This window comes from Sminthopsis crassicaudata, chromosome 3 (assembly GCF_048593235.1).
Source record: "Sminthopsis crassicaudata isolate SCR6 chromosome 3, ASM4859323v1, whole genome shotgun sequence".
Lineage (NCBI taxonomy): Eukaryota > Metazoa > Chordata > Mammalia > Dasyuromorphia > Dasyuridae > Sminthopsis > Sminthopsis crassicaudata.
In genome coordinates this window covers 236,162,370-236,190,298 of record NC_133619.1, presented here as the reverse complement: position 1 = coordinate 236,190,298, position 27,929 = coordinate 236,162,370, and the positions used below count along the sequence as shown (strand labels likewise).

The 27,929-nt window shown below is 33.5% G+C and overlaps 1 protein-coding gene across 1 annotated transcript in view; it reads right to left on the bottom strand.

The window, feature by feature from the left end:
- The window catches only part of MXRA5 (matrix remodeling associated 5), a 35,039-nt gene that overhangs the window by 3,246 nt on the left and 3,864 nt on the right, over positions 1-27,929 (bottom strand). The window contains exons 3-6 of the mRNA XM_074300205.1: positions 18,927-19,056; positions 18,323-18,713; positions 8,794-13,914; positions 3,641-4,541 (exon numbers count right to left, since the gene is read on the bottom strand). Of these exons, the coding sequence (XP_074156306.1) occupies positions 3,641-4,541; positions 8,794-13,914; positions 18,323-18,713; positions 18,927-19,056 (6,543 nt within the window). The remainder of the gene's footprint in view (positions 1-3,640; positions 4,542-8,793; positions 13,915-18,322; positions 18,714-18,926; positions 19,057-27,929) is intronic.

Below are 27,929 nucleotides of genomic sequence, written 5' to 3'. Positions count from 1 at the left end.
ACTTAAGGGAATGGTAAAATGATTTATTGCACAAGAGACCTCCATGGTTTTTTCTGAACTTGAGCTGACCCAACCATTGAATCAAGAATTACCTCTGCTAGTATAAGTGCTTCTTTGGCACACAAATCATTTGTACATTAATATCAAAAGAAATGTCAAGTCAAGGAGAAACTGATTCTAAATTAATCTTTAATAAATTGATGTTTATTTTTCTTTTAGAGAAAAAGTTTTTTTCATTATTTTTACTCATGATGACTGTTTTGATATACCTCACAATATTAAAAACAGCATGATAGCAGTAGTAATTTTAATCACATAAAAATATTCTTTACAGAATCTTGTGGCTAAATTATGGTTTCCTCAGCACCTGGCAAAAGGAAGCTTCCGTAGGCCACTGTAACTAGAACTGGCTGATACTTGCCAACTAAAACCTTAGCTCTGGCATTAGTTTGTTTTCAACTTGGAAAGACAGAAGATGATCATGTGCCATGTTCCCTCTAAGTAAAATTTGCAAAATGGATTGCCATTAAAATCATATCATCACTGGAAAAATTTTTAGTATGTTTTATAAACATCAATAAGTAGTTAACTAATTCAGAATTATTTCTGACATTCAAGCATTGTACAAAATATAAGGTTTTTAGTGAAAATTTAACTTCCGAATTATCAAAATTAAAAAATCAATCCATTCATCAATCATTCAAGGAGTATTTGTCAAATATTCACTGAATTCCAGGTAGAGAATTAAGAAAACAGAATCTTATGATTGAGACAACAGGGAGACATCAGGTATAATGATACTTGAATAAGCAGTTCCTTTTTACAACTTCTAAGGAAAGTTGTCAACATACTTCTAAATGGAAAATTACAGTGAAAGGAACATCACTGCCACTTCCAGAAAGTTATAGCTAATGAGAAATTTGCCTCATGCTATTTCTATTTTTTGCTCTTAGTTCTACTTAATGGAACAATGCTAATTCTACAAGTGTAACCCTTCAAATACTTCCCACTTCTTTCCTCTAGCTCTAGCTTTAGTGTTTTAAAATTGTCTTTGATTCATAGGATTAAGAAACACAATAAGCTACCAATTTTTAATTAATCAATTCACACTGAAAAATCACACACTTTAGGCCTTTCTTTATCCAGTATGCCTCCTCATGAATATCTCACATATAAATTAAATTGATAATAATAAAAATTGATAAATAAATAAAAATTCTTTGGCACTATGTCATAGTATACCACACCCATAAAATTGAACAAAATTAATATCTTCAAAAGTCTGTGCTACCCAACGTTAAGAAGAAACAACTATATTCATTCATATTGTTTGTGAAGTTGCAAACCAGGAGAATCTTTCTGCAAAGCAAATATTGAGTGTAGAGTAAAGGTTACCAAAATAACAAAATCCACTGACCAAATAATTCTATTGTCATTTCAAGTGCTTCATCAAAAAATAATTAAAAGATTATCTATTCAAGGATTTTTATAGTGTCATCATTTATCATAGTAAAAAAAACAAATATACAAACAAAAAATTAGAGATTAAATGTTTAAAATAAAGAAATTGTAAAATAAAGATTAGGATATAATACCAGCTATATTTAAGGGTATGAAGCACATAAGTAAATTTGGAAAGTTTTAATGAAAATATAAATGTGAAAAAAATATGAATAAAAATAGAAAAAGAAAAAATGTGAAAAATGTGAATAAAATAGAGCTAGCAGATCTGAGAATATGGAAATTACAACTGTATAAAACAATAATAAAATTAAAAGTGAATTGAAATCATTGATGGGAAATTCTGATGGAAATGAAAAGTTATAAGATCTTAGTTTTAGAGCTGGAATGTACCTTCCCCTCATTATATAAATAAGAAATTTAAATATCAAAGTTTTACTGCTTTGTCCAATGGTTCATGTTTGTACAAGGTAGAATTTGAACTCATGACCACTGATTTTAGAATGAATATGCATGGTTTTGGTGACATTCATTATTTTTTAATAGAAATCATTGATTGCAAATTACATATAATAGCTTGCATTGATATTATAGCTTTATCTATAATAAAATCATTAACAAAAGAAATTATTACTTGGGGAAACCAAGAGGTAACTCTAACTTCATAAATGCTGTAAGTACATTTGATTCAGAGGACTTACTGAAGTAGGAATAAATAATCAAGTTTTTAACCACAAGAAAGCATATGAATGTTAAAGGACATTTTAAAAAGTTGAATTCCATGTTAAAATGTTGTAAAGCATCATATTTTCCTGTTGGAATGCCATTTGATAGTGTGAGTCAACTGAATAATTATGTTGCTATCTCCTTTTTTAAAATAATCTATCAAATTGTAGAATGCATATTCAGTGAGAATTTTTTTTGGGGGGGAGATAGATTTATATGTATTGCAGACTAAAATTCTAACTTGACAGGAATTAAATAGGAGATTCCAAATGCACAAATGTTTAACGAATATTAGAAAGCTGTGTCCAGATATTTCTCCTTAATGGAAAATGACCAAGAAAGGTTAAACATAATAGAAAGACATACCATGTGTAAGCTTATGCTCTGGAACCTTGCCATTATATACATGTTTCCTAGGTGATGATCCCTGGGTCCTAGGGAAAGGGTTGTGAGAAACCCTCATGTAAACCAGATTATACAACAAAATGGCTCCTGTAAACCTGACTTCTCCAATGACGTGGAGGTGAGTAAGAGGATAGTTCTGAAGATATTAAATTAATTTTACGTTAGCATTTACTATGGTTCTATGTTCCAAGCCCTATACTAGGGAAGAAAGGACAATATTTTTTGCAGGAAAAGCAGAATAACAACATTTTTTAGGCTTTTAAATACTTTAACATCCTTGTGTATTTTGATCTAAAAAAAAAAGACAAAATCCCATGGTTCTTTTTTTTTTTTTTTTTTTTTTTTACCATTTACTGAAAACATTTATGGGAAAATGAAAAAAAAAAACTTCCAGTAAGATTGAAGTGAATAATGTTTATAAAGCATTTTATTTTAATTGAATTTTTATATGTTAACAATAAAGAAAAATGTGATGAGATTTTTTTTAAGTTTCCAATCTTTCTTAAAAAAAGAGACAGAGAATATTTTTTCCCAACAGCATCTTTGTACTGTATATATTGGGGCAGAAGACAGCAAATGAAATTTATTTATAGAGAATATCTGTGGCCTTTCTTTATCCAGTTTTAGTTTGAGAGGCAATTAAACTCAATAATGATAACAGCATTTATGTAATGCTTTAAAGTTTACAAAGATTTTTATAAATTTTATTCTTATTTTATCCTCACAACATTATTATTCTATTTCTTGATATTATAGTTCTTGTTTTGCAGTTGAAGGGGGGCAAACAGAAGCTTAATGGTCTGCCCAGGGTCATATAACCAATAAGAATTTGAGTCCATATTTGAACTCATCTTCTTAACTCTAGGCCCACTGCTCTATTCACTGTGATACCTAGCTACCAAATATACCCATCATTTCCCTTTTAAAGAAATACTGGCAATGTATCTGGGAGGAAATATCTCTATTCCACTATGTGTGTTTTCCATAAGAGGGATAATTAAAATGCCATTTGCATAGAATTAAGTGCCAAACTAAATCGATCACTTACCTGAAAAGTGAATCAATCATTCTCTTTGAAGGCAGTCTCCAGAGAATCCTTGGCCATGGATCCCCCGAAGCACTGCAGTTTAGGCGCAGAGTGCCACCATAAGTAATATCTGTCTTATGAGGGGAGCTCCCAGTTATCTTGGCATTGGCAGAAGTCTTCTGCACGTTGAGCTGAACTGTTCTCCTGGCTGTGCCAACCATGTTAGCTGCCACACATTCATAGTTTCCACTGTCTTTGGGAGAGATGTTACGGATATAAAGTGTCCCATTTGGGAAGACAAACAAATTCCCATTGATAAATTGGGAAGGACGGATTTGAGTGCCATCAAAGATTACCCAACGAATACTAGGGAGAGGAGCTGCTTTGGCAGTGCAATGAATATGAATGCTAAGCCCAGGAGGAAGTGAGATGTTTTCCTGCCTCTCTTGATGAATAATGGGAGGTAGAGCTACTACATGTAGGCGGATAGCCAGGCTATCTGCTCCAGCAGCATTGCTTGCTATGCATTTGTAAACTCCTCTGTCTGAAAAAGTAGCTTCCTTAATAGTTAGGGTACGGTTCTCATGAAGCATAATTCTGGACTCAGCAGTTGAAACACTCCTCCATACTTTTCTATCTGGAAAAATCCAAGAAATTTGTGGGGGTGGTGTTCCTTTGGCCAGGCATTCCATTCCAATTGTGTCTCCAAGGTAAACTGTGACATCCTGATAGTGGGAAGCTAATATTTGGGGCTGCTGAGCTGTTACTGATAATGTGACAATCATTTTGTCTACACCATGAAGGTTCTTTGCAGTGCACATGTATTGACCACGATCTTGGAGCTGGACATTCCTAATAATAAATGTGCCATTTTTCAAGACTTCAAACCGTTGTGTCTTTGTGTTAGGTGTCATAAGGGCTCCTGGGCAGGTAACAAGAAAAAAGAAGAAAATCTTCAAGTTATAAAAAGATTTCCATTAAAATAACTATCAGTTCTTATTGTCCAATCTGCCTATTCATCTCATAGGAATAGCATATTTATGTAGACTTTTGGGTTTACAAAGAAATATCCTTTCAAAACTGCCTGAGATAAATAGTGAAATATTATTAGCCTCATTTTACAAGTGAGTAAACTGAACTTCAGAGAATTTGATTTAGGTGATTTGTCTACAACATGTAGCTAGTAAAATACTGGTGGTGGCAATAGAAGTAAGTGGCAGACCTAGTTTGCTTTAATAGTTGGAATTAGCACTTTAGTTTAGATTTTTCACTTGATTCTCTTGTCTCTCTTCAAAAGGACTGAAGCAAAGTGGCCTCCCTAGATCCAGAACACTGGATTTAAATTCAGAGAATGTAGGGCCAAATCCTATCCTTAATGAAGATACTCAATACCTTATGGGAGACATCTCCCTTGGTTTTAATTTCTTCATTTGGAAATTGATGAAAATACTGCTTCCCTTATTTATCTCATGAGTTAAAATGAAAATAGGGCCAGAGATGGTTTGCTGTACTGGAATAAACTCTTACTGGCTATTGAAAGTCAGCTGTTAAATTTATAATTTATAAATTTTAAAAGTGAGTATATTTCATAAATTGGTAAATGCTATATACCAGGACTGAAACTGTTATTTTGTTGATTGTCAAAATCAGGAATGAGAAATTTAGGATGAGAGGACAAAATCCAATGGCTTCCTGTTTTTGTACAACTTGTAAACTGAGAATTTTTCTATTTCTATTTTGAAATACATTAAAACATTATTTTAAAATTGTACAAATTATTGTTAGATTGCAGGCCACACAAAAAAAGTAGTAGGATTTGGCATGTAAACTGTAGCTATGATCCCTGGTCTAGACTTAAGAAAGTGATAGAAAAAATGTTGATAATGCAGATTAAATTTACAAGTGTGTCATAAGTATATTTAAGTTTAGGAGTACTGGTTGTCAAATGTTTAGTAATACATCCTTTGTTTGACTAGATAATTTATAATATCCCTGGTAGCTATAAACTACGATCCTTTGTAGAAGAGAGAAAATTCTAGTGCCAGACTATTATACCTTTGTATTTATTTTCTTCTCTTTGAATTGTGAGATATGCCTTCCCTTAAGACAAAGATACTTATGATAAATAACAGATTTTGCAAGGCAACAATCACATGACACATTTACATTAAAGACCTATTATTTTTATCAATGTTGGATATAGATTTAACCCATCTATAATTTAGAAAGTAAGTCGAAGTCACTTGTCTAGTATTAAAAACAGAATTTGAATCCTTCTTAACTCCACATTCATCGTGCTATCCAGCAAAAATTTTGTTTCCTAATGGTAGAAATGGCTCAACAAAGTTGGTATGTAAGTTTCAGAGCAATAGCCACTTACCACTGTATGTCAGTTTTATGTGAAGATGAAGAGGCTATCCCTCTCCTCTCTTTGAATGGTAGGGATGAAAGAGTAATGGTGAAAATTATTCTCACAAGAAATCCAGGTTGAGCAAGATAATGTTGAGTTAAAGGTACTCCTTGTCCCTACAGTGAAATGCTGTATAATTAGTTTTACCACTGATCAAAAAAGCCCTTGGGGTAGCTAAAAAAACACTGTGACAGTAGATAGAACTAATCCAATAAAAGGAACTTTGGAGAATACAAATGAAGGAAGAATATTTTAATGATTAATCTAATAATGGATTAAATGAAATTAAGATCTGAATTCTGACACTTCCTACCTGTGTGACCTTAGGTAACCTATTTGTTTCAGATCTTCATCTGCCAAAAAAAAAAAAAAAGGCTGGAAAAGCAAATGACAACTACTCCAGTATCTTTGCCAAGAAAATCTCAAAATATAGTCATGAAGGGTCAGACACAATTGAATAACTATGCATCTGTATTGTATTCACTCATATACTGCTATGAAAACAGAATCAAATCTTTTATCCAATGTGAAATATAAAATGTTCAAGCATTAGCCTCTATAATTCAGTTGAAGTGAGGAGTAATTCAAATAATCAAATAGTCACTTCTCACCAGATTTTCCCTACAACCTTCTTTCATTAAATCTTCCCAGTTCACCTCTTTTCCCCATGTTCACTCAGATGATGGCCTAATACCTTACTTACAGACAAAATTATGTCATTCTACACTGCCTACCTCTTTATTGCTTCTCTTCTCAAACTCCTTATATTGTTCCCTATTCTTTCCATTTTCCTCTAGTGTCAGATAATGAATTGATCTTTTTTATTGCCATTGCTAACCTTTCTTCTTGTTCAATTGAGCAGATTGAGCCTTTAATCATTTTCCCTCTTTCACAAAATTTTAGCCAGTCTCTATATATTTTCTAATACCTCCAAACATCCCTTAAAAAACAAACAAAACTTTGCTAGACCTTTTAATCCCTAAATATATATATCATATTCTCTGTCCCCACTTTAGCCACATTCCTGGGCTGGGGAGAGACAGAGTACAGAGGGAGAATTATCTACACTTCTTGTCTCTACTTCTCCATTAACTTATTGATTGAACTTTTGCAGTTTGGTTTTTGAACTCATCACTCGACAATTGCTCTTTCCAGTGCTGTCAATAGTCTCTTAATTTCCAAACTGGAAGTCTTTCTTTTTAGTGGTCATACTTCTTAATTTATCTACCACATTTGGAACTGTTGTCACTCTTTTCTATAAAAACTCTCTCTTTGCTACATTACTTGTACTTGGTTTTCTTTCTATCTAAATATTCAGCTTCCTCTGCTCTACCTCCTGGTTTTCAACCTGTTTCTTCAGCCTCATTGAAAATTATTTCCTTCTCTGACTCTGTGATCTACACAGACCTCTCTCTCTTCACATAGGACACCTTATCTTATGTATTCATAACTATGTATTAACTATCCCTCATGCAGTATTATACATTCCTACTTGCCTCTGATTTATAGAAAACTTCCCTTTCAAGTTTGACTCAAGAATCAGATCCATATGAAGTCTCTGATCCCCTCAATTGTTAATGTTCTTCCTCCAAGACTACCTTTTTTCTACTAATCTGTATGTCATTATATTTATTCTTTATATGTTTTTATGTATGCACTTGTGGTCTCTCCTCTTAGAATATAACATCCTTGAAAGTAAGATTCATTATATATGTATCCCCAGTGCATAACACATAGTAGGGCACTTAAAATAATTCTTGTTGATTGAATCACACAATGAATAAGGTCTTTCTCACTTTCAAAAGGAGTAATATAACAAAACAGTTATATGTTTCTGTTGTGTTTTGATTTTATATTACTGAATAAACCCATTACAGGCATTTCTAAGTTTTGAAATAAAAAGTTGAGGCTTAATTTTGACACTATTTTCTTTATATGAAGAGAGACTTTCATCTCATGGGGTACTTTTGCCAAGAATCTAATATTCCATTAATCAGATATCCCATCTACTCATTCAGATTACAATTGATCTACACCTGAGTAGATATTTTTCATGAGTTTCTTTGGCTAAAAATGTTAATCACCTAGTATCCTACCTTCTACTGACATGTCTATCTACATGTAATTAGGCTGAATCTTAATTGAGGGAAACAGAACTCATTAGTGAACTTATTCTCATAGGACAATAGGACTTAGCAAGATTCCACTTTAAATGAATGGTTTGGGATATAAGTCCTGACTCTGATTTTTGGCTATTTGTGTGACTGAGCAATTAAGGCCTTCTAAGGCCTTAGTTTATTCATCTTTAAAATTAGCAAGAGATTGTAATATCTGATCTCTGTGGTTCCTTTTCTTCTCCCATTCTAAAAGTCTTGCTTTTGGCATATTCTTGAAGAATTGTCATTTCTATGTTGCAATGACACCTGGGAATAAGACTTTAGTAAAACCGATTTCACAAAACTAAATAGAAAGAAGGGATTCCTCTAGAAGAGTCCTAGTATTAAGTGATTATTTGTCCAAAGTATTCTTGATAAAACAAGTTTGTTTTTTTTTCCCCCCAGGGTGACACTATTTTCTTCTCCTGAGTTCCCAGACTTGTGGAATGCCTAGAAAGTGAGTTACCTGATCTCAATCTAACCTAATTATTTTCTTATCTGAAGAGACCTGGGAATTTTTTGTTTCTACAGGATCATTCCTAATCATCTCCCCTTTGGGCTTCATCCATCATTAAATCTGATTGGACTGAAATACTTAAATTTCTTACCTGTAGAAACCTTTGTCCAAGTAACAAAAGGCCTGGGATCTCCAGTAGTATCACATGGAAGGACAACATCTGTTTCAGCAATGATGGATAAGGTGTGAGGGGACTTGGTAATAATATGGGGCTTCTCTCCAAGTGCCCAGAAACTAGGAGCAGGAGGTCCTCCACTGAATGTGATTTTAGAATTACTATGATGGACATTTCTGTAGGAATGAATGGTAGATGCTGTATGAGGAATGGTCCTCCGAGTAGGAAACACTGGAGTATTTTTTAAATTAATCAAAGGTGGTGATCTAGTACTAGGACTGTGGAATATCGAAGGTGCTCCAGGAATACCTAAGACATTGTGGATGGTACCTTGTGTTGTAATCTGGCTGTGCAGGTCTGGTGTTATTTGTTTCTCTCTCGTACTCAATGAAACAGGCAGAACAGTTGCCAGTGGCTTAGGTGTGACTCCTACTTGTGTGAATGTAGGAGTCCTATTAAACAGAAAAGGAAATCTTCCATTTGCAGTGTAGGGGATTCTGGGACTTGGCATCTTTGTAGCTGAACTTTTTTGTTCAGGGATGTAATTATTTCCAAACACTTTGGGGTTGGCATTAAATTGGTTGGTCCCTGAATGACTGGATCTACTGGGTATGAGTGGATTTGGCTGTGGCAATGGGATGGTCATTGTGGTTGTTGCTATTGTTGTCATTCCAGGGAGTCTTTTTTCTGGACTATTTTGTGAAGGGTATGATGTTATCTCTGGTTTATTAGTAAAATGAAGAGGCGATTGTAAAGTTGTAAAATGTTGAGATGAGCTTTGTTTTGTTACATGTGGTGGCCTTACAGTCATTCTTGGCAATTCATACTTTTCAGGAACATTGGCATGTTGCTGGTGGAAGACAGGCATCCTCCCTGAATGAGACAGGGAACCTTGAAGCAAATGATTGTTGGAACTGCTGCCCTGTATTTCATGTTTGGAAAGTAAATTAATTTTATTTTGGTTAAAACTGGGTGTGGGGAATTCATTGGAACTGAAACTTAACTTTGTTTTCTGATCATCTATTTCAGATGCTTTGCTTTCTGGGGCCCCTACCTGATTAAATATGATATTTTCTTTAGACTCCATCAATAATCGGGTGGATAAACTAGAAGTGCTTGAAAAGAGTAATGATGGCAATGTTGTAGATTCTGTAAATGGTGCCAAAGTAAGTGGAGATGACATCTGTTCCACTGGAGATGAAGATGGTGGAATTATGAATGCTATGTCCTTAGATGGTTTAGGTGTGAAAACTTGATTGTCTAATTTTGTTATGGAATGTGTTGGTGCAACAGTTGGTGCAGTCTTCCTAAGATCCTGTTCAATAGAACTTTCTTGGGTAGTAATTTCTTCATGACTTGAAGGATAGTCTTTTTTTCTGCTTGAGGGAACAGAGGAGGTATGTTTTTCTTCCTGTTGAGATGGATCAGGGGCTTCAGTTAGAGTTATAAATTTGGGGAATAAATCTAATTTCTGTGATTCTTTGAAAACTGGTGAATCTTTACTAGCTCCCTGAGAGCTAGTTTCAGGAACATTTGTATGTACTACTGGGGAATGTGTGGTTTGAAATATCCTTTTAGGTACCCAGCTTGATGTACCTGAAGACCTCAAATCAATAGATTCTTTTTGAAATTTTGTGACCTCTGAGGGAACTGAATCAGAGGGTGATACAATACTAGGGAATAACTCACTGGGGAATACACTTCTGGTTAAATAGACATTGCTATCTGTGACTACATGATCACTTTTAATTTCTACATTGTCTGAATCCACATCAAACAAATTCTTATATGTGTGTGAAGTTGTTTCTTGTACTGGATGGTAGGATAAATGTATTTCTGTAGCAGAAGGAGCTGTAGTAATATATTCTTTTGGCCTCTGCTTATGTGAGGCCTCAGTGGTCAAAGAAGCAGTATCAAAAAGGCCTACAGTTTGGATAGTGGCTGTCATAGGTACAATGAGTTTACTTGTAGGATCCATGATTATTTCTTTTGCAGTATCAAAAGATGCTACTGTGGTTGTTGTGAACTGATTTAATTTTGGTCTCTTTGGAAATTTTCTACGTGATATTCCCTTTGTAACTGTCTCTACATATTTCTTCTTTTCTAACTGTATTGGAGGAGTAGTTTTGTTTTCAGCCCAAGGAGGAGAAACAAGCAAAATCTCTATTTTGTTTGCAATCTTTGGTTCGGTTACAAGAATTCTTGGACTAAATGATGTCTCTGCTGGAGCAAAAGTAGTTGGGAGAATTGGCTTTTTCCGATGAAGTTTGTGAAGTCTTAATCGCTTTCTCCCATTAGGCCTTCTTCTGGGATGCTGTGTTATTACTGAGCCAGAAAGAATGTTCTTTGTATAGGCAGTTGTAATGGCTGCTGTTGTGGAAAGCTTTTCATCAGTAGTAGTAGTAATCTGCTTTGGCTCCAGAAGGGGAACAACAGTACTAACTATATTACTTGGGAATTCAGATACTGTGGTAGATATAGCATCTTGTCGAGTCCTCTCAGAAATGCTATTGCTTATGGGCATTTTTTCCAATTTTTCTTCTTTTTGAGTTGTCTCAAATTCTTCATCAGTATCCTGATGAACTGAGGAACTATCATGAGTGTTTGCTCCATTGCCAATTCTTTGAGTTTTCTTGTTTTTTACCTGTGGATGTTGACTTGTTGGGATATTATGGTCCCCAGAAATTAAGTCTTCAAATGGCAAGGCTGGAGGATCTAAACTATTTGAGCCAGTTTTTGGGACATCAACATTATTGACTCCAGCTGAGTGAACTGGAATGAATTGAATGGATGGGGCATCTTCATTATGTCCTTTGTTGAGCTGTGAGTCTGTTTTTAAGTCTGGGTAAAGGTATGTCACAGTTTCAGACTCTGCCAAGATAATGGTGTCCAATGGCAGCTCACCCTGATTTGTTATAGAACCTGCTGTAAAATCAGTATCATCTACTGTAGACCAATTTTCTGTTATTTTTTCATTGATTGGATCCTCAGAAAAAACATTCAAAGATGGTGTAGAATAAGTTGACTTAGAAGGTAAAGAGGTTGTTATTATGGGTTCAGTCCTTATAGAGGGATTTTCTGCAACATATGGAGATTTAGGAGTTCCCAGAGTCCCATAAGTTATTGGTTCTTCCAAATGGATGTGAGTTATTTTTGATTCTGTAAGAAATATTTTGGAATCACTTTCATCAGTACTTGCTGAAGAAATTGTGACTGAAACTAGTTCATCTTCACTGAAGAGAGATTCAGATGCTGAGGATTCTTCTGTATTAGGTATCTGCACAGCATGTTTCAAGGGGGGGCTGCTAATAGGAGAAGGAAGTGTAGCCTTTTGTCTCATAGGTGGAGCCACTGTGGTTTTAATGACAGAATCAGTATGAGGCACTGTTGTACTCTTGGGAAGATTTTTTCTGCGTACTTTGGCCAAAATGTCTGCCCAGTGTTGTGGATTAATCTGTTTGTTTGCCATGTTTATTCTTCTCCGTGATTCAAACACTCTCCGGCCTTCCGCAACATTACTCTCTGGGTCTCTTTCTAAATCTTTCCAATGTTTCATTTTCCTCCTGCCCTTTTTATTTTTTTTGTTCTGTGTCCTAGAGAGAGCATCATTCCTAGGCTTACTAGATACTTCTTGGTCTTTTGGAGTAAGCATTTGCCTGGGAGAATAATCTGTCTCTTCTATACCTGAACCCCCTTCATCCTCTATCACATTGTCTCTTATTTTGGAAGCAGTCTTAGAACTTGGGCGTTTTCTTAGTTGGGCTCTTTTTGGTGATTTATTTGCTCCTTTCTTATTCACTGTCACCTTAACAATAAAATGGTCCACTCCGTGTTGATTGATAGCTATACATTTGTAGTAGCCACTGTCACTGTTTTGCCCACTAGGGATGAATAAAGTTCCATTTTCTAACATATAGGCATGTGTTGAGTTAGACAATCCATTCAAAATCTGTTTATTTGGAAGGAGCCAGCTAAGCTCAGCGTCAGGTATTGCTAAGGCATTACAGGGCAACATGATTGGTTCCTCAGGATTTTTTTCAATTGTTACCATGTGTCTTTTGGTTGGCTGGATGATAGGAAGTTGGACAGAAACTCTATATATCATTCTGTCCATTTCATCCCTCACTTGAGCAATGCATTGGTACAAACCAGAGTCAGAACGACCTACAGATTTTATGATGAGCTGACCACTGCTTAGGACAGAAAATCTGCTTTCTTCATCAGCAAATGGAGCTCTCAACATGGAGCCATCAGGAAGCATCCATAGGAGAACTGGACTTTCTGAGGCTTTCACATTGCAGCTCAATTGGCAGATGGACCCTTCAACCACAGTTTGAGCTGTTTTCACTTTTTCACCTTGCTCAATCATTACCCAGGTTTTTTTCCTCTGCTGCCTCAGGTCTTTGATTGGGATTATTTGTGAAAACTGTGTATATAATGATAGTAGTACTTTTTTGGCAGTACTTTGGCGTCGATTAAGCTGAATATCTATAACTGGTTGCATCACCCATGATGGCTCAGCAAGAATTTGGGCTTTCACCCCTGTATAGTAGAGGGCATCATCATCTGTATCTTGTCTGTATTGGTAACTGACTTTGGGGTCTTTGCTAAGCATGACTTCCCGTTGTAATGTTACTGGAACCTCACTATAATATGCTATCAATTTCCATAGCTTCTCATAATTTTCTCGATTCATTGGGCATTGTAATTCTAAGGCAATGGTAGCATTAATATCAATTTCCTGTGGATCACTTTGGTTTAGTTGAATTTTTGAAACATCTGTTGGCTTCTTGATTTCACAAGCCAAGTCCACTGTATTTCCATGCTCATCAGTCATATTTAAAGTGATGTTCCAGGGAGAAAATTGAATCTCTTCCAGAGAGAGTGAGCTGTCCTCCTCTTCCTCCTCATCTTCATTCTCCTCTTCATTGCTGCTGCTACTGAAGTTCTGTTTGAGAGGAGATTGGATGACAGGCTTCATACAAAGAATGTCTTTCAAATTGTGAATCTCCTGCTTGTTCAGCTGCTTGGGGCTGGAACACATGGAACACAGCTGTCCGCCTTCATATGCTTTGTCCTTTTTACATTTCAAAATCCCTAAGATTAAGCAATTGAATCAATTTAATGAATAAAATTAGGATAACCAATTTACTGTACTAAAGAATAAAGATTTAGTACTAAAATCACAAACAATCTAAGACCTTCTAGACAATTTAAAACCTATTATAACCAGTCCAGTATGAATAATAATTCATATATTAATTTGTTTTGCAAATCACTTTCTTCATTACAACCTTATAAGGCAATCCAAATACTTATATCTCTATTTTATAGATTGAGGGAAATGAATCTCTAAGTAGTTACCTATGAGAATATGCTTAATGAGTGTCTAAAGTAGGATTCAGAACAATGATCTCCTAATTTCAAGTCCAGCTTACTATCCCCTACTCAATCAAACATTATGTCACAGTGCTTCTAAGACTTTCAGTAGAGGAATTATCTTCATTTTGGTGGCTATACATAACTTAAAATAAATCTGTGATATATTAGAAAGTGTTACATAGGGCATGCATAAGAATTAGATACATTGAAAAGGCGTAAATGGGAACTCACATTGATGAGATCATGGATCTAATGAAGGATTAAAGAAATAATGCAATGCATTGTATGAGAGACAAGATTAGATTATAAATATCATTGAAATAGACAATTTTTAAAGATGCTTTTATCTTTGGCTTCCTTTGTCATGTCCATTTTAGCTATTTATGGAAAAAGATGGTTATCAGGAAAAAGATGATTATCTATAAAAAGATTATTTATAAAAAAATAAAATACAGAATTGAAAAATGTGGATAATCTAAAACAAAATTTTGTTAATATTCCAGCTTCTGCCTTTGCTAAATCTTAAACAGAACAGTCACAAAACTTACAATAAACTTTTTTTTTCTTATTTTCTTTTCCACTTAATAGAATAGATGCTAATGAGCAGTGAAGAGGTGACAAGGAAGATTACATAACGTCCAAGTGAAATGATTATTTCTGCTAAAATATAGTCAAAGGATGTATATTTTGAGGCCTTACTACAACTGAAATAGTAATTGGGGCAGTTAGGCAATTAGGATTGTTCTTATAGACCAATAGTTAATGTCAATTAATTTCAACAACCATTTATTAAATACTTAGTGTATCCAAGGCTCTATGATAGTTATTGTGAATAGAAAGACAAAAATAAAATATTCCTGCTTTCAGTGTGTGTGTGTGTGTGTGTGTGTGTGTGTGTGTGTGTGTGTTTGCGTGTATGTGTGTTTGTGTGCGTGTATATGTATACAAGTTAGGAAATTAAGAAAGTTAAAGAGAGACCAAAGTCTTCTAGGAAAATTAAGATCGAACAAAAACTTGCAACCAATAACTACAGCCAATGTTTAGTGGCTATTGCAAGGAATAATATTTATCTATAATATTTATATAAATAATGATGTCATGAGGGTCTACTATATTTTCAAATATAGTATAACATTGCTCATTTAAACAAATATAAACAAGAATTTTTATTCATAAAAAATATCAAACAGGCTAATAAGCCATCATATGGAATCAATATATTTCATTTGCTTGCAAAAATTGGAATAATGTACAAAAGCATAGAATATTTTGTTGTATGTAGATGGCTATATTAGAGGTCAGTATTTTTCAGGTCAACTAGATAAATGTATGAATTAGGACATTATAATCATATTATCAAAAGATAGGTAATGGGGAGGGGCCTGATTTCTTGGGCAATTTAAAAACCTGAGCCTTCTTTATGTAAAATGATGGCTAAAGAAAAAGCTGTCTATCTAGCAAAATGAATGCATTAATATATCTCTAACAAAAATGATTGAATCAGGTGATTCCAAGTTCCTTATCAGGAATCCTTAGAATCCTGTGATTCTAAGATCAGCTAGTTATACACTCAGTTTCTGAAGGAAAACAGGCACATGCTGGCACAAGAAATCAAGATAGCTGCACAAATTATTTCAATCTGATAGAACCATCAGAGAAGAAGCTTTCAGTATGAAATATGCCACATTTAACTTTGTTTTTCTTTTAGTTATTTTTCATATTAAATAATCTGAAAAGTTATATAATTCCATTGGCATTGTAAATGGAAAATTAAATCATACTGTAATGTAAAATGATGAAGATTTCACCCACCCAGATTAAGAATGAGATATACTCCCTAGATTTTTCCATATTCTACCTTTTCATGTTGTCTTGCCTCTGTTAGATTGTGAAGTCCTTGAAGTCTGTTTCACTTTCATTTTTGTAGTATCATGCATGTGGTAAATGCTTTAAAATTTGCTAATTTTAATTGACTTGGATGCCATAGTACAACATGGTATATAATTGATGAGCTGCTGGACTTGAAATCAGGAAAAACTGGGTAAGAATTCTGCATTAGCCACTAGTAATTGTGTAATTCAGGATAAGCAATTTCACCTCACAGCTTCAGTCTCCTTATCTACAAAATGGGGATAATAATAACTGTAGTACCTCACAGAGTTAAGAAGATCAATTAAGGTACTGTATTTGAATTACTTTTCAATTTAATAATAGAATAGTCTATTATTATTGCAAATTCCTTCTGGATATTAATAACAGTCTAAACTAATTTCCTTCAAAATCAGAGTGAAGATACTTAATCACATTAGAATTAATTAAATATTACCAATTTGTATTTCAAAAGTGACCTTGTAAATGTATTTAAGATACATTCATTTTTTGACATGAGCACAAAATTTGACTAACCCATTGCAATGATGCATAAATGTTTATCTAGTTTTAAAGTTTTCAATAAAGTCATTCCCTTAAGACAAAGTAATCTTAAATCTTTCCTGGAAAATGGAGTTTTTTTTAATTGAAAACCAGAAAGATAGTCTATGACTTTCCACCTATGCTGTTATAAACTCACAGATACACATATACCCTAACTTTGCAAAAATTTTGCTTAACATTCTTACTTTCCATGCTATCTTCCTCCTGTCATAAGATTTGTTGTATATTTCTTCCTAACTACAATACTATGTAGTTCTTTAGAACTTGAGGGTTATTTAATAGATTCTGTCTCTGCATTTTTCTAGTTTTGAGAGTCTTACTATTTGGCAGTCAAGGATTTAATTAAAATCACAAAATTGAATTAGAACTTCCATTCATTGTAGAGTATGCATACTTTGTTTCAGGAGTCAGTTCTTTTGATTTGGGGGAAAAATTAAAAGTTCTAATATATATTCTCTAAATTCAACTATTTTCCAGTCACAGATCTACCCCTCCAAATAAAAACTTTCCCTTGTTCCCTGAGGTGTCAGGCTCTTGTAAAGTAAGTGTTTTCATCATATTTCCCAGAACCAGATCTATACTCCATTTCTGACCATTTCTACATCTCATCCTTACATTCAAGCTTCCTTTATGTATTATCTACATCTATTAGCATGTAAGCTATTTGAAGGATGAGATTTCCTTGCATGTTTTATTTATATCTACAGAGCGTAGAATAATTTAATAAATGTTTCCTTTATCTATCTCATATTGAGCAGAAATGCATCTCCCTTTCAACTTACATTCTTGCTAACTTTATCATTTGAAGCAAAACAAAATTAGTCCTGCCCTTCTTCTAGTAGCATATTTTATACTTCTCTTATGCCCTTATCCTGTATTTTTTTATATCTAAGTTTTGAGCTGCCACAGAAGCTGGTGTGTTCCCATTCATCAGAGGTCTTTAATCAAATTTTGTTTTTCAGGTTTGAGTTGTACTAGGCCCACAAGTCCTTCTAAATCTGAAATTCTGAGTTTCAGTGACTCTGAAAAGAAGTCATTCTCTCCTATTAGGTTGTTCAGTGGCATAGCAGCCATGTTTTGATAAAACTTTTAAAAAATCTGTACCTAATTAAAAAGATATGAATCGCAAATAAATGTAATTAGTGCTCACTGAGTTGGCTTTATATTTTTATGGCAACTCTTCAAATTTTGATGATGTCACTATTATCTCTCCTACTTTCTAATATTTCATCTCCAAACTACCATTTTCTTCTACTATTCCTCATATAACATTATTTTCAGGTTAGTCATCATTCTGACCAACCTCTTCTGAATTAAATTTAATTTAACAATATATCACATAACATGCATTGCCCGAAACTGACAAAACTCTGTTTCCATATATGCAAAGTTGCATTTTAAAATGTATATATACATAAACGCATTGTGAGCATACATATACATGTATATGTACATATATGCATATGCATGCTTTCTTCAGGTATGGATGGGAAAGCTCAATTTCTGTGTGACCTTGAATTTCTTTTGTAGATACTTAGACAATATAATTTGAACTCTGTAATATCTTAACAGCAGACAAAATATAATCATGCATATAGAAGGCACAAAAATTGTCTCTTCATTCTAATCAAATAATAGCACAAAGAGTAGATGTTTAATAAATGTTGGCTAAATACTATTGAAGTCTTACCTTTAGATCCAGCATTCCATTCAAGGAGCCATTTTAATCCACAGTCGCAGGACCATGGATTTCCATGGAGGTAAAGATTTTCCAGAAGTGGCATGTTTGAGAGCATTCCAACAGGCAGAGTTCTGATGACATTTTCAGATAAGTAAAGGTGTCTTATTGTAGAGAGTCTAAAATAATCCAGAAAGGCAAATGTGGAAAATGTGCTAGGATGAAGCTGATGAAGCAAGTTTCCTTCTAAATGGAGTAATCTCAAGGAAGTTAAACCATTAAAGGCCTGTGGATGGATGAATTCAATCTTATTGTGATCAATATGTAGTCTCATTAAACTTGAAAGCCCCTGAAGTGTTTGTGCTGTTATGACTCTCAACTTATTGTAACTGAACTTGAAGACCTACAATGACAGGAAAGAACATTATTGTTCATATTTAAATATCACTGAGAAGAATAAGGAACAAGAACAAAGAATGATGAAAAATTATATTGTATTTCCTCTTTAAATGTCAAGAAATAATAATTTTATTGATCATCTTAAAAAATCTACCTTTTCTGTGTCCTTGATAATGGATTGCATTAATTAGTGATGTTCATAAATTTCAAGTTTTACCTGAAGCGAGATTAAATCCTTTAATGCTCCATTAGGTATGCTTGGGATGTCGTTGCCATGAATCATGAGCAGCTCCAGTTTGGTAAGGCCTGCAAATGAGTTTTCTGATATGGACTGTATGCTATTAAATCTGGAAAATAAAGAAACAGTGCATTGTTAGAAAGAATACATGAAAGATACAACCAGTCTGCTTGTCCAGGTGCAAGTTAACTAGCTGGTAATTTTAAAGTTATATTGGCTCAGATCCTAAAGAACACCAGTCCACCTTTGTTTCAATGAAATGCAGGGTCGAAAAGCTAAATGAAACATTTTTTATGAGGCTACATTCAGTTGAGGGCCAGTTACTGGAATTTTTACTTTAACATTTACCAATTCAATTAGCCAGTCATTATTCTTTGTTGCCGTTTTATTTTTTAAATAAAAAGCAATAAATATGACTAGCAATTTTGATAGTTACTGATGCTTATGTTTCATCATCAAAATATTTCTCAGATGTGGTAGCAATGAATAGCATCTGACCAATTCCAATTAGGAGAAAGATTGACAAAAGAAATCATTAGAAACACCATAATGCTACCTTTCAAGTAATAGTATACAGACACCAGAAATAAAGTTTAAGGTAGCAACACTGGAAAATCTCATTTCACAATGCCTCACAGGTACCCTTATCAAAGATTGTTGTCATTGACACTTACAAAAGTTCAGAATCTGCAAATATATTTGCCACCAATATTTTCTTAGGCTAGAAAATCCATAACATTGTCTATTCCCACTTCTGAAAACTTTAAGGATTCAATCATTAAAAACTCATGTTTGAAATGAATGGGGTCATGTAAAACATCTATAACAACTTAGGGTATGGAAATGCCAAACTAGTTTTCTTCAACAGAATATATTTTGAAAATATTACAGATTTTCTTTAAATCAACAAACTTTTTTTTTTTTTTTTTTTTTTTTTTTGCATTTTACTTCATAGAGCCATTTGGCTAAGAGAAGATAAGTGGTGACTGTCTAAATATTGAGACTCCGGTGTGGGGCGGGCAGTATATATATGTGTGTGTGTGTGTGTGTGTGTGTATGTGTATGTGTTTGTGTATGTGCGTATATATGTATGTATGGATGTAGGGATGTGTATGTATATTTGTGCACATGTGTATATAAAGAAAGAGGAGAAACAAGACAGAGACAACAGAGACACACAGAGTTTATAGCTAGATATTAAGATCCTCAAAGCTTTGTTTACAACTCACTGTATTTTTATGGAAACAGATGTGCTTAATGGTAGACTATTAACCTTTAATCAAAAGTATTTTTCCTTATAGTCAACTTTAGAAAAAAAAACTGCTATCTATAAAAGTTTGAATATAGGAAAGATAATCTCCAACAGCAAAATCATTCCCCATTATAATTTCAAAAATTTCACTTTAATATTCACATTATACTATCTTACCAAAAGAAAAAAAAAAGATGGTATTATTATAATACACAAATAGACCAGATTTGATACATTCTTTTCTTAATTAAATCAACCTAAAACTTTTTCTTTAATAAAAGCAAGAATAGTAAATATTAATAGAGAATAATAGAATAAATATGAATATATGTGTATATTTCATATATACATGTAATCATAATCATATATAGGATATATGTGTGTGCAATGCATGTCCAAGCCTCCATTTTTAGCTATGTTTCACATGCTGGCCTTGAATGTTTTCCATTCACTAAATCTTTATTCCCATAATGAATTTCTATTGAATTTTCCTGAATCTCATACAGAGGGAAAGAATTGGTTCAGTAATACCAAAATCCATTCCAAATAAGTATTACATATGTAGAATCACTGAATGTTGGAGATGGAAGAGACTGTAAAAATCTTCTAGTCTAATTCCCACAGTTTTCAGTTTAAGCATTAGAACATATAGCTAGTTGTAAATACAGAATCATAGGATCAAAGATGTAGAGTTAAATGGGAGCTTAGTAGCCACTGAGTCCAAACCCTTCATTTTACAGGTGAAAGAACTGAAGCACCTAGAGGTTGTAAGTTGCCTAAATCACAAGCAAATATCTGAAGTAGATTTGAATACAGATCTTCCTGACACCAAGTCTAACACATGATCTCTTGACTGTTAGTTTAGTAGGTTGGGACTGAAACTGTGTGCAGAGTATATACTAAGGAAGCTAGTAGCAAAGGATTGCTGCTGATTATGAAAAGGCTAATTCTGCTCACTAAGCTCTATTTGAATCTGAATAAGCTGAGCATGGAGACAATGAAATAAATTCCTTTGATGAAGTTTTATTAGGATAACCTATGTACAAGTATCAAACATATTCTTAGAAGTCTATTTTCTGTATTTCTGTGATGATCTCATTTAACTCAGACATATGGGATATAAATGTTTGTCCATGAATCTCTTGAAAGAGTATTTGACAAGTATAGTCACAAGTTATTTCTATATGAAGCCACAGAAGCAGATGTCTCTGGGTTTTATATTTTTGGGGATTATATTTTTGATTCACAATTGCTATAAAATTCAACTATTTTCTGCCTACTGAACACCTCCTCCCTGTTAGGTGACTTGGGTGAAAGCCTTAGGATCTGACTTTTTCAATGTATGATTCACAAAGTTATACTTTATTCTGGTGAGAGGAGTAATGAATATTTTTAGGGAAATCTGGATCAATGATTTTACTGTGAAAGGGAGATACTTATAAAGAAATTCTTTTTACCAGTGCAGAAAAGCAACCTCCCTACAATATATACATTTAGGAAATGCCTAAAGCTATTGAGAAGTCAAATGCCTTGCCCAGAATTAGCGTTGGACTATGAATGAGATGGGATCTGAACTTAGGCTATTGCATTTCAAAGGTCACCCCATCTTGCTGCCTCTCAAGATTTATTTAAATATTACCTACTTGATGAATTCAAATCCACAGATTCCTAGTAATTGTTTTAGGATGATCTTGCATTATGTATCTATTCTGCAATATGGAGATATCAACGTAATGTCCAGGAAATCAATGAATTATGAGTTTGCATGAAACTTAACTGGATGAAGCTCAGACAAGGTAATTAAGCCACTAAAAAGCCAATCTTCCCCAGACCCCCCCAAATGTCATCATCTAAGTTATGTCTTTTCATTGTAAGCTCAATAATATTCCTATAGGCTGAAGAATAACCAAACTTGACAACTATAACATCCTGTTCTAAAATCTATTATCATGAGCCTATAACTCACAACTCAAATGAAAGCAATAGATTACCCTGTAACACATTTGTCTTTACTAAACTAAATGTTGAATATAGCACTATACAATAGAAAAATAGCATGCTGGATTTGAAGTCAGAGGAGGGAAGTTCACATCTTGGTTCTGCCAATAATTACCTTTGTCATCTTAAACAAATCACTTAACCTCTCCGGGTCTTAGTTTCCTTATCTCCAAAGGGAAGAAATAAGCTTCAATAGCCTCCAAATTCTTTTCCAAATCTAATACCGATGACTATGTAAGATCATATTAATAGGATCACAGGATTATAGAGAAGTTTCTTTTGGGGATGACATCATAGATATGTAGTATTTTTCTTTAAAATCAAGGCCTTTGTATGGGCAATTTAAAGAGTATTATAAAAGAAGATAGGATATTATAACCCAGATAGATGTTGAATGAATATATAGAAACAGAAAGAGGAGTAAAGTTAGAAACAAAAGATGGGGAGACAGTATGGAGTGGTTAAGTTACGACTCATGTGGATGTCAGAATACCCAAGTTCACCATTTACTAGCCATTTTATCCACAAGAAATTACTTAACATGTTAGATATTGTTTATCGTTGTTGTTGTCCAGTTGTTTCAGTTATATATGTTATCTTTGTTACCACATTTGAAGTTTCCTTGGCAAAAATATTAGAATGGTTCACCATTTCCTTCTCCACTTTTTCTTTTTTTAATTTTTACTTATGCAGAAACTGGGGCAAACATGGTTAATTGACTTGCCCCGGACAACAAGACTACTAAGTTCTGAGTGCAGTTTGAACTCAGATCTTCCTGACTCCAGACCTCATGGTCTATCCACTGAGCCACCTAGATTCTGCTTACTTCCCTCATCTGTAAAACCGTAAGTGTTTAAGACAAGTGAATTATCTTAGGAAGATTCTGAAGATCACTTGGCAGGATAAGATACCTGGCAGTGAGGTCTTTTCTCAAACTAAATTGCCAAGCTTTCAAACTATATTGCAGAGAGCATAATTTCTTTGGGCTGGCCGCATTGTTCAAATGCCAAATGTGTGCTTGCCAAAAAGATTATTTTATGGAGAATTCACACAGGGGAAGTGTTCACAAGATGGCCAGAAAAAAATAATACAAGGACAATTCAAGGTATCTCTTAAGAACTTCAGAATCGATTGTATGATATGAGAGACACTGACATAGCCCAGCATGGAATACTCTCATCAGAGAAGATGCTCTGAGCAAAGCAGTATTTAATTAGCCCCAAGGACACATGAGAGGTTCAAAATGAGAGAAATTACTCTAAATGTTCAAAAGGACTATTTATGTCCAAGCTGTGATAGAGCATTCTGAGCTTATATTGGTCTGATCAGCCACAGTCAGACACACTGTAACTTGACTTTAACATAGTGATATCATTTTGTCCTCTTCGAGAATGAAGGACCAAGTGCTTTCCAGCTAGCTCTCTTCTGCTTCAGAGACTTTAAGATCCTGTAAGGAGGTGTTATGCAGAAAGATAGTGATTGCTTTTTTTTTTAATACAGCTTTTAAAATAATTAATCAATCTGATTTAGAATTATCAAGAAAGCTGAATAAGTACTTGTGGAAATATATTATTACCTTGTTATGCCCATTAAGCTCATTTCCCCTTTTGTTCTTGACAGACAAAATCATTCTAGGAATTATAAACTTCACAAGAACAGAGAATATATTTGAAGCCCTATTTGTAGATTATATGAGCATAAGTTATATAGGAATTAAAATTAAAGGGATTTTTAAAATTTCTTTTTTGAGGTGGGGAGAGGAGAAGACTTGATCCGTAATTTCATCCATAGAGGAATTCTCAGTGATAAAACTCTCTCTACTGATTCAGATTGGCACCTGCTATGCCAAAGTTTCCTAAGAGAACTGAGAAATTGCCCAACTTTGCCCAAAATCACACAGGTAGCATGTAGCAGAGTCAGAAATCGCAGTAGATTTTCATTATTCAAAGACCAATTTTCTAATTCAATCAAATATGGCTCTAGGAATATCATTTAATAGACTTTATCAATAATTTATATTACTGCATCTTTTAATTACTATCCAAATATGCAGTAAACAGTTTTTGCTATATAAGTTGCCAAGTTTTGTTTTTGAAATAAAGTATTTTAAAGGCATGCATAATTCTTGATGATTTAGTCATTATTATACCTTTCAAGTATGTGCTTAATTATGCATCATATAGTAAGACAGTATGCTATACTGGGAAAAGGTTTGGATTTTTAGCCAGTAGACTATAGGAAGTGACCCCTAAGAATAACTATGTGACTAGAAATAAAATATAGGGCGGTTAAGTGAGGAGTAATACCGAGCTTGGAGTCAGAAAAACTTCTGGATATTTATTGCCCTGAGTTAAATCTAGCCTCATACACTTACTGACTGTGTGACCCTGGGTAAGTTATTTAATCCTGTTTCCACATCTGTAAAATAGGGGGAGAAGGAAAGAAAAAAGTGCTTGGTAAAACTCAAATGGGGGCACAAAGATTTGTTTGTACACAACTGAACAATAACAAAATGAGTAAATTGCTTAACTTCTTGAAGAGTTTATTTATAAATCTCTAAAATAACATTTTCCTTACTTCTTTATCAGATGTAAATTAGATGTAATGTGGTACATGTTTTCTTATTATAATAACAACAGAAATACCTTGAAGAAATTGTCATAACTTGCAACTTGCAAGCCAAATTTCTCTGTTGGTCTATTAAACATGCATGTCTTTCCATAGCAAGGACCTCATTGTATTAAAAGATAGAGGTTATCTTAAAAATTATCTTAGGCCCTCATTATACATGAAATGAAAGTGAGGATCATCGATCTGATGCACATCAGTAGAAATAGGACTCACCTTTATGTGTTATGATAATAAAATGTTCTTTCCATTGCAAGATACCTCCTTGCTAGTTTCAGTTATATGGAGAAAGAATTAAAGGGACATCAGAGACAATAATTGTTCCAGAAGACATGATATTTTAAAGAAACCATATTAGAAAGAAATGTTTGAAATGCAGTAGATAATGCTATACTGGAGTAGAGAATACATTTTTAGTATGAATTTTAGTGCAGTGCTTGTCAGAAATATTTAGTTCAATTCCTATAATCCTCCTCTCCTTCATCTACTTTCTTCTGTCAGCATATGAACCTGTTTTGAAGAACTATTAATTTTGGTAATCCCCATTCTGATCTCCAACAAGAAGAGGACAAAGGATTTCAACAGGCAACGCAGATATACAAGCCAGAGTGAGTAACCCTTATTCATAAGGATAGTGTTAATTTTCCTTTGCTTGGAAGACAATATAGTTTAAGGGAAAGAGGACTGGATTCAGTCATGGGATCAGGGTTGTGATTCTCTCTGAGTTGTGATTTCCTAAAAGGTTGAATCAGATAACCTTCTTCCAACATTCAGTCCATGATCCCTTTGAATGTGCAAGAATGAGACATATTGGGGTAGCTAGGTGGTGCAGCGAATAGAGTACCAACTCTAAAGTCAGGAGGACCTGAGTTCAAATTTAACATCTGATGCTTAACACTTCCTAGCTGTGTGACCCTGGGGGCATGTCACTTAACCCCTATTGCCTGGGGGGCGGAGGTGAGGGCGGGGAAAAGAATGGGGCCTGTTAAGAATAAGCTTGATCGCTCCTACATAGTTTTCCAGAAACTATTTTCAATAAGAACCAGAGCTGAAGAAGTTTCCAGGTTGAAGTGATAGATTGGAAGATATGCTGAAATTCTAGAAAGATAAAAATTAAATAAAACACAATATGAAAGTAAGTAAGGGTAGATTTTCTCTTTTCTTGGTGTATAAAGAATATATTGTTTAGGACTGGCAAAACAATGTTGTCTACAAAAAAAAAATCAAAGTTCTAAATGCATAATTTATTATTTATGCAGCTCTTAAGAAATTCTAGAAATCTGTAAAAAAAGGGTCCAGTCAGGCAGACAATAATCCCCCTTTTTCCAATTATTTTACATTTGGAAAGTAACTTATGGGAAAGTCTTCCAGATCATCTTGTATAGAAACAGGAGATCTCTCATTATAAACTGATTGGGGATATTGTATACAGCTGTGTAGTAATATGATCTTTCCTCAGTATCTTGCCAACAACTTCAGCTTCTTCTTGAGTGTTCTAAAGCTTTTCCAAACTACTAAAAAGACAACTCAGATTCTAAGTTTTGTATGCATTTAATATCTATCTCTCCTTTCCTCTACTTAGTCATATTCCACAATGCCATTTTTTTTTCCTCTTTGGAAGTATTTCTCCTCTCAAAATAATATTATAGTAATTAAACACAGTTATGCTAGAATAGCATTATATTAATCCTTTTTTTTAAATTACAGAATTAGTAGCAATGCATTTTGAGGCTATTCATTTTTTTAAATTAAATGTTTATATTTTTACAATATTAACCAATAGGATTTTTTAAAAAAAATTCTTGTTGCCATTAACTTTAAAAAACAACAACAATAACAAGCAACATCAACCCATCAGTGAGTTTCCATTTTGTTGTTTTTCCTGTTTTATGTGGAAACAGTATAAAGGGGCCATAATATACTGTCTATATTAAATACTTTTTTTTTACTGCTCCCCCTTTCTATTTCTAAATATTTATCTCTAGCATTGAATAAAAGTAATCATTGTTTTCTACTACAAAGGAGAATAAAGTTCAACACTGAGAAAACTTAATTTAAGAATTTATGTGAAAAGAAAATTTAAGCTTGTGTTAGAAGGTGGTCATGAGAAAAGAGTACATAGATATTCCCTAATTATGAAGGGCAGATAGAGCACATGTATATGAGAAATAGAGGTAAGTGACATGGAATCTAAGTCTCTTTTTCATCTATGTAAACCAAAGTATAGAACTCATGTTCCAGAATGGGATTAAAAAAAACTTTATCTCCTCTATGGGAAAAATAATTAACATGCACAAATGTCAGATTCATAGAAATAGAAATATTTAGCTTTTATTTTTATTTCCCAGATTGTTACTGCCATCCCTATGTGATTTTCAAGTAATTTAATCCACCATTATTGAAAACAGTGTTATATGGTCTATTGCCTCAGAGCTGGAGTTTTTCTTATTACCTTAACTTTCTTTGTCTCTTTCTATGGTTTCATGTATGGCTATTAAATCTAATTATGCTTTGTTTATGCATTGTATATTTAAATTTTACTCACAAAATTATAACATTTCTTCCTTTAAAAAAATTACAGCTTTTCAAGAAAATAATTCAATAAGGAAGCTTTCCAAGCATTTATTTTCCCATTTTCTTAAATTTCTAAATCATTTGCCACCTTTCCATAGTTAAAAGGATAATAAGATTTATATTGAAAAGAAAATTCATAAATAAAAGGAATAAATGTAAAAAAATCACAATAAAATTTGAGAGAATAAAAAATAAAGCAGTTCAATTTGCCAAAATAAAAGAGGATTTTCCCAAGTAATTAATATTTAATATCATCTTTTTAAGGTAACAAATACCTACATGACTTTTAAAAAGTCACAAAGCTACATTCATTCTTTTCATTCTGCCAAAATATTTTCAGAAGATTACTAATATTATCCCACAATAAAAGAAAGTGACAGTATGTATATTCATTTCTCAGAATCATTAAGATCTAATCAAATCTCTCTGTAATTAATATTGGCAATAAAACTTCCTTAATAAATTGATATTGATAAGAAACATCATTTTTGTAAGCTTTGTGTAACTAGTTTCATTTGAGAAGTAATTGT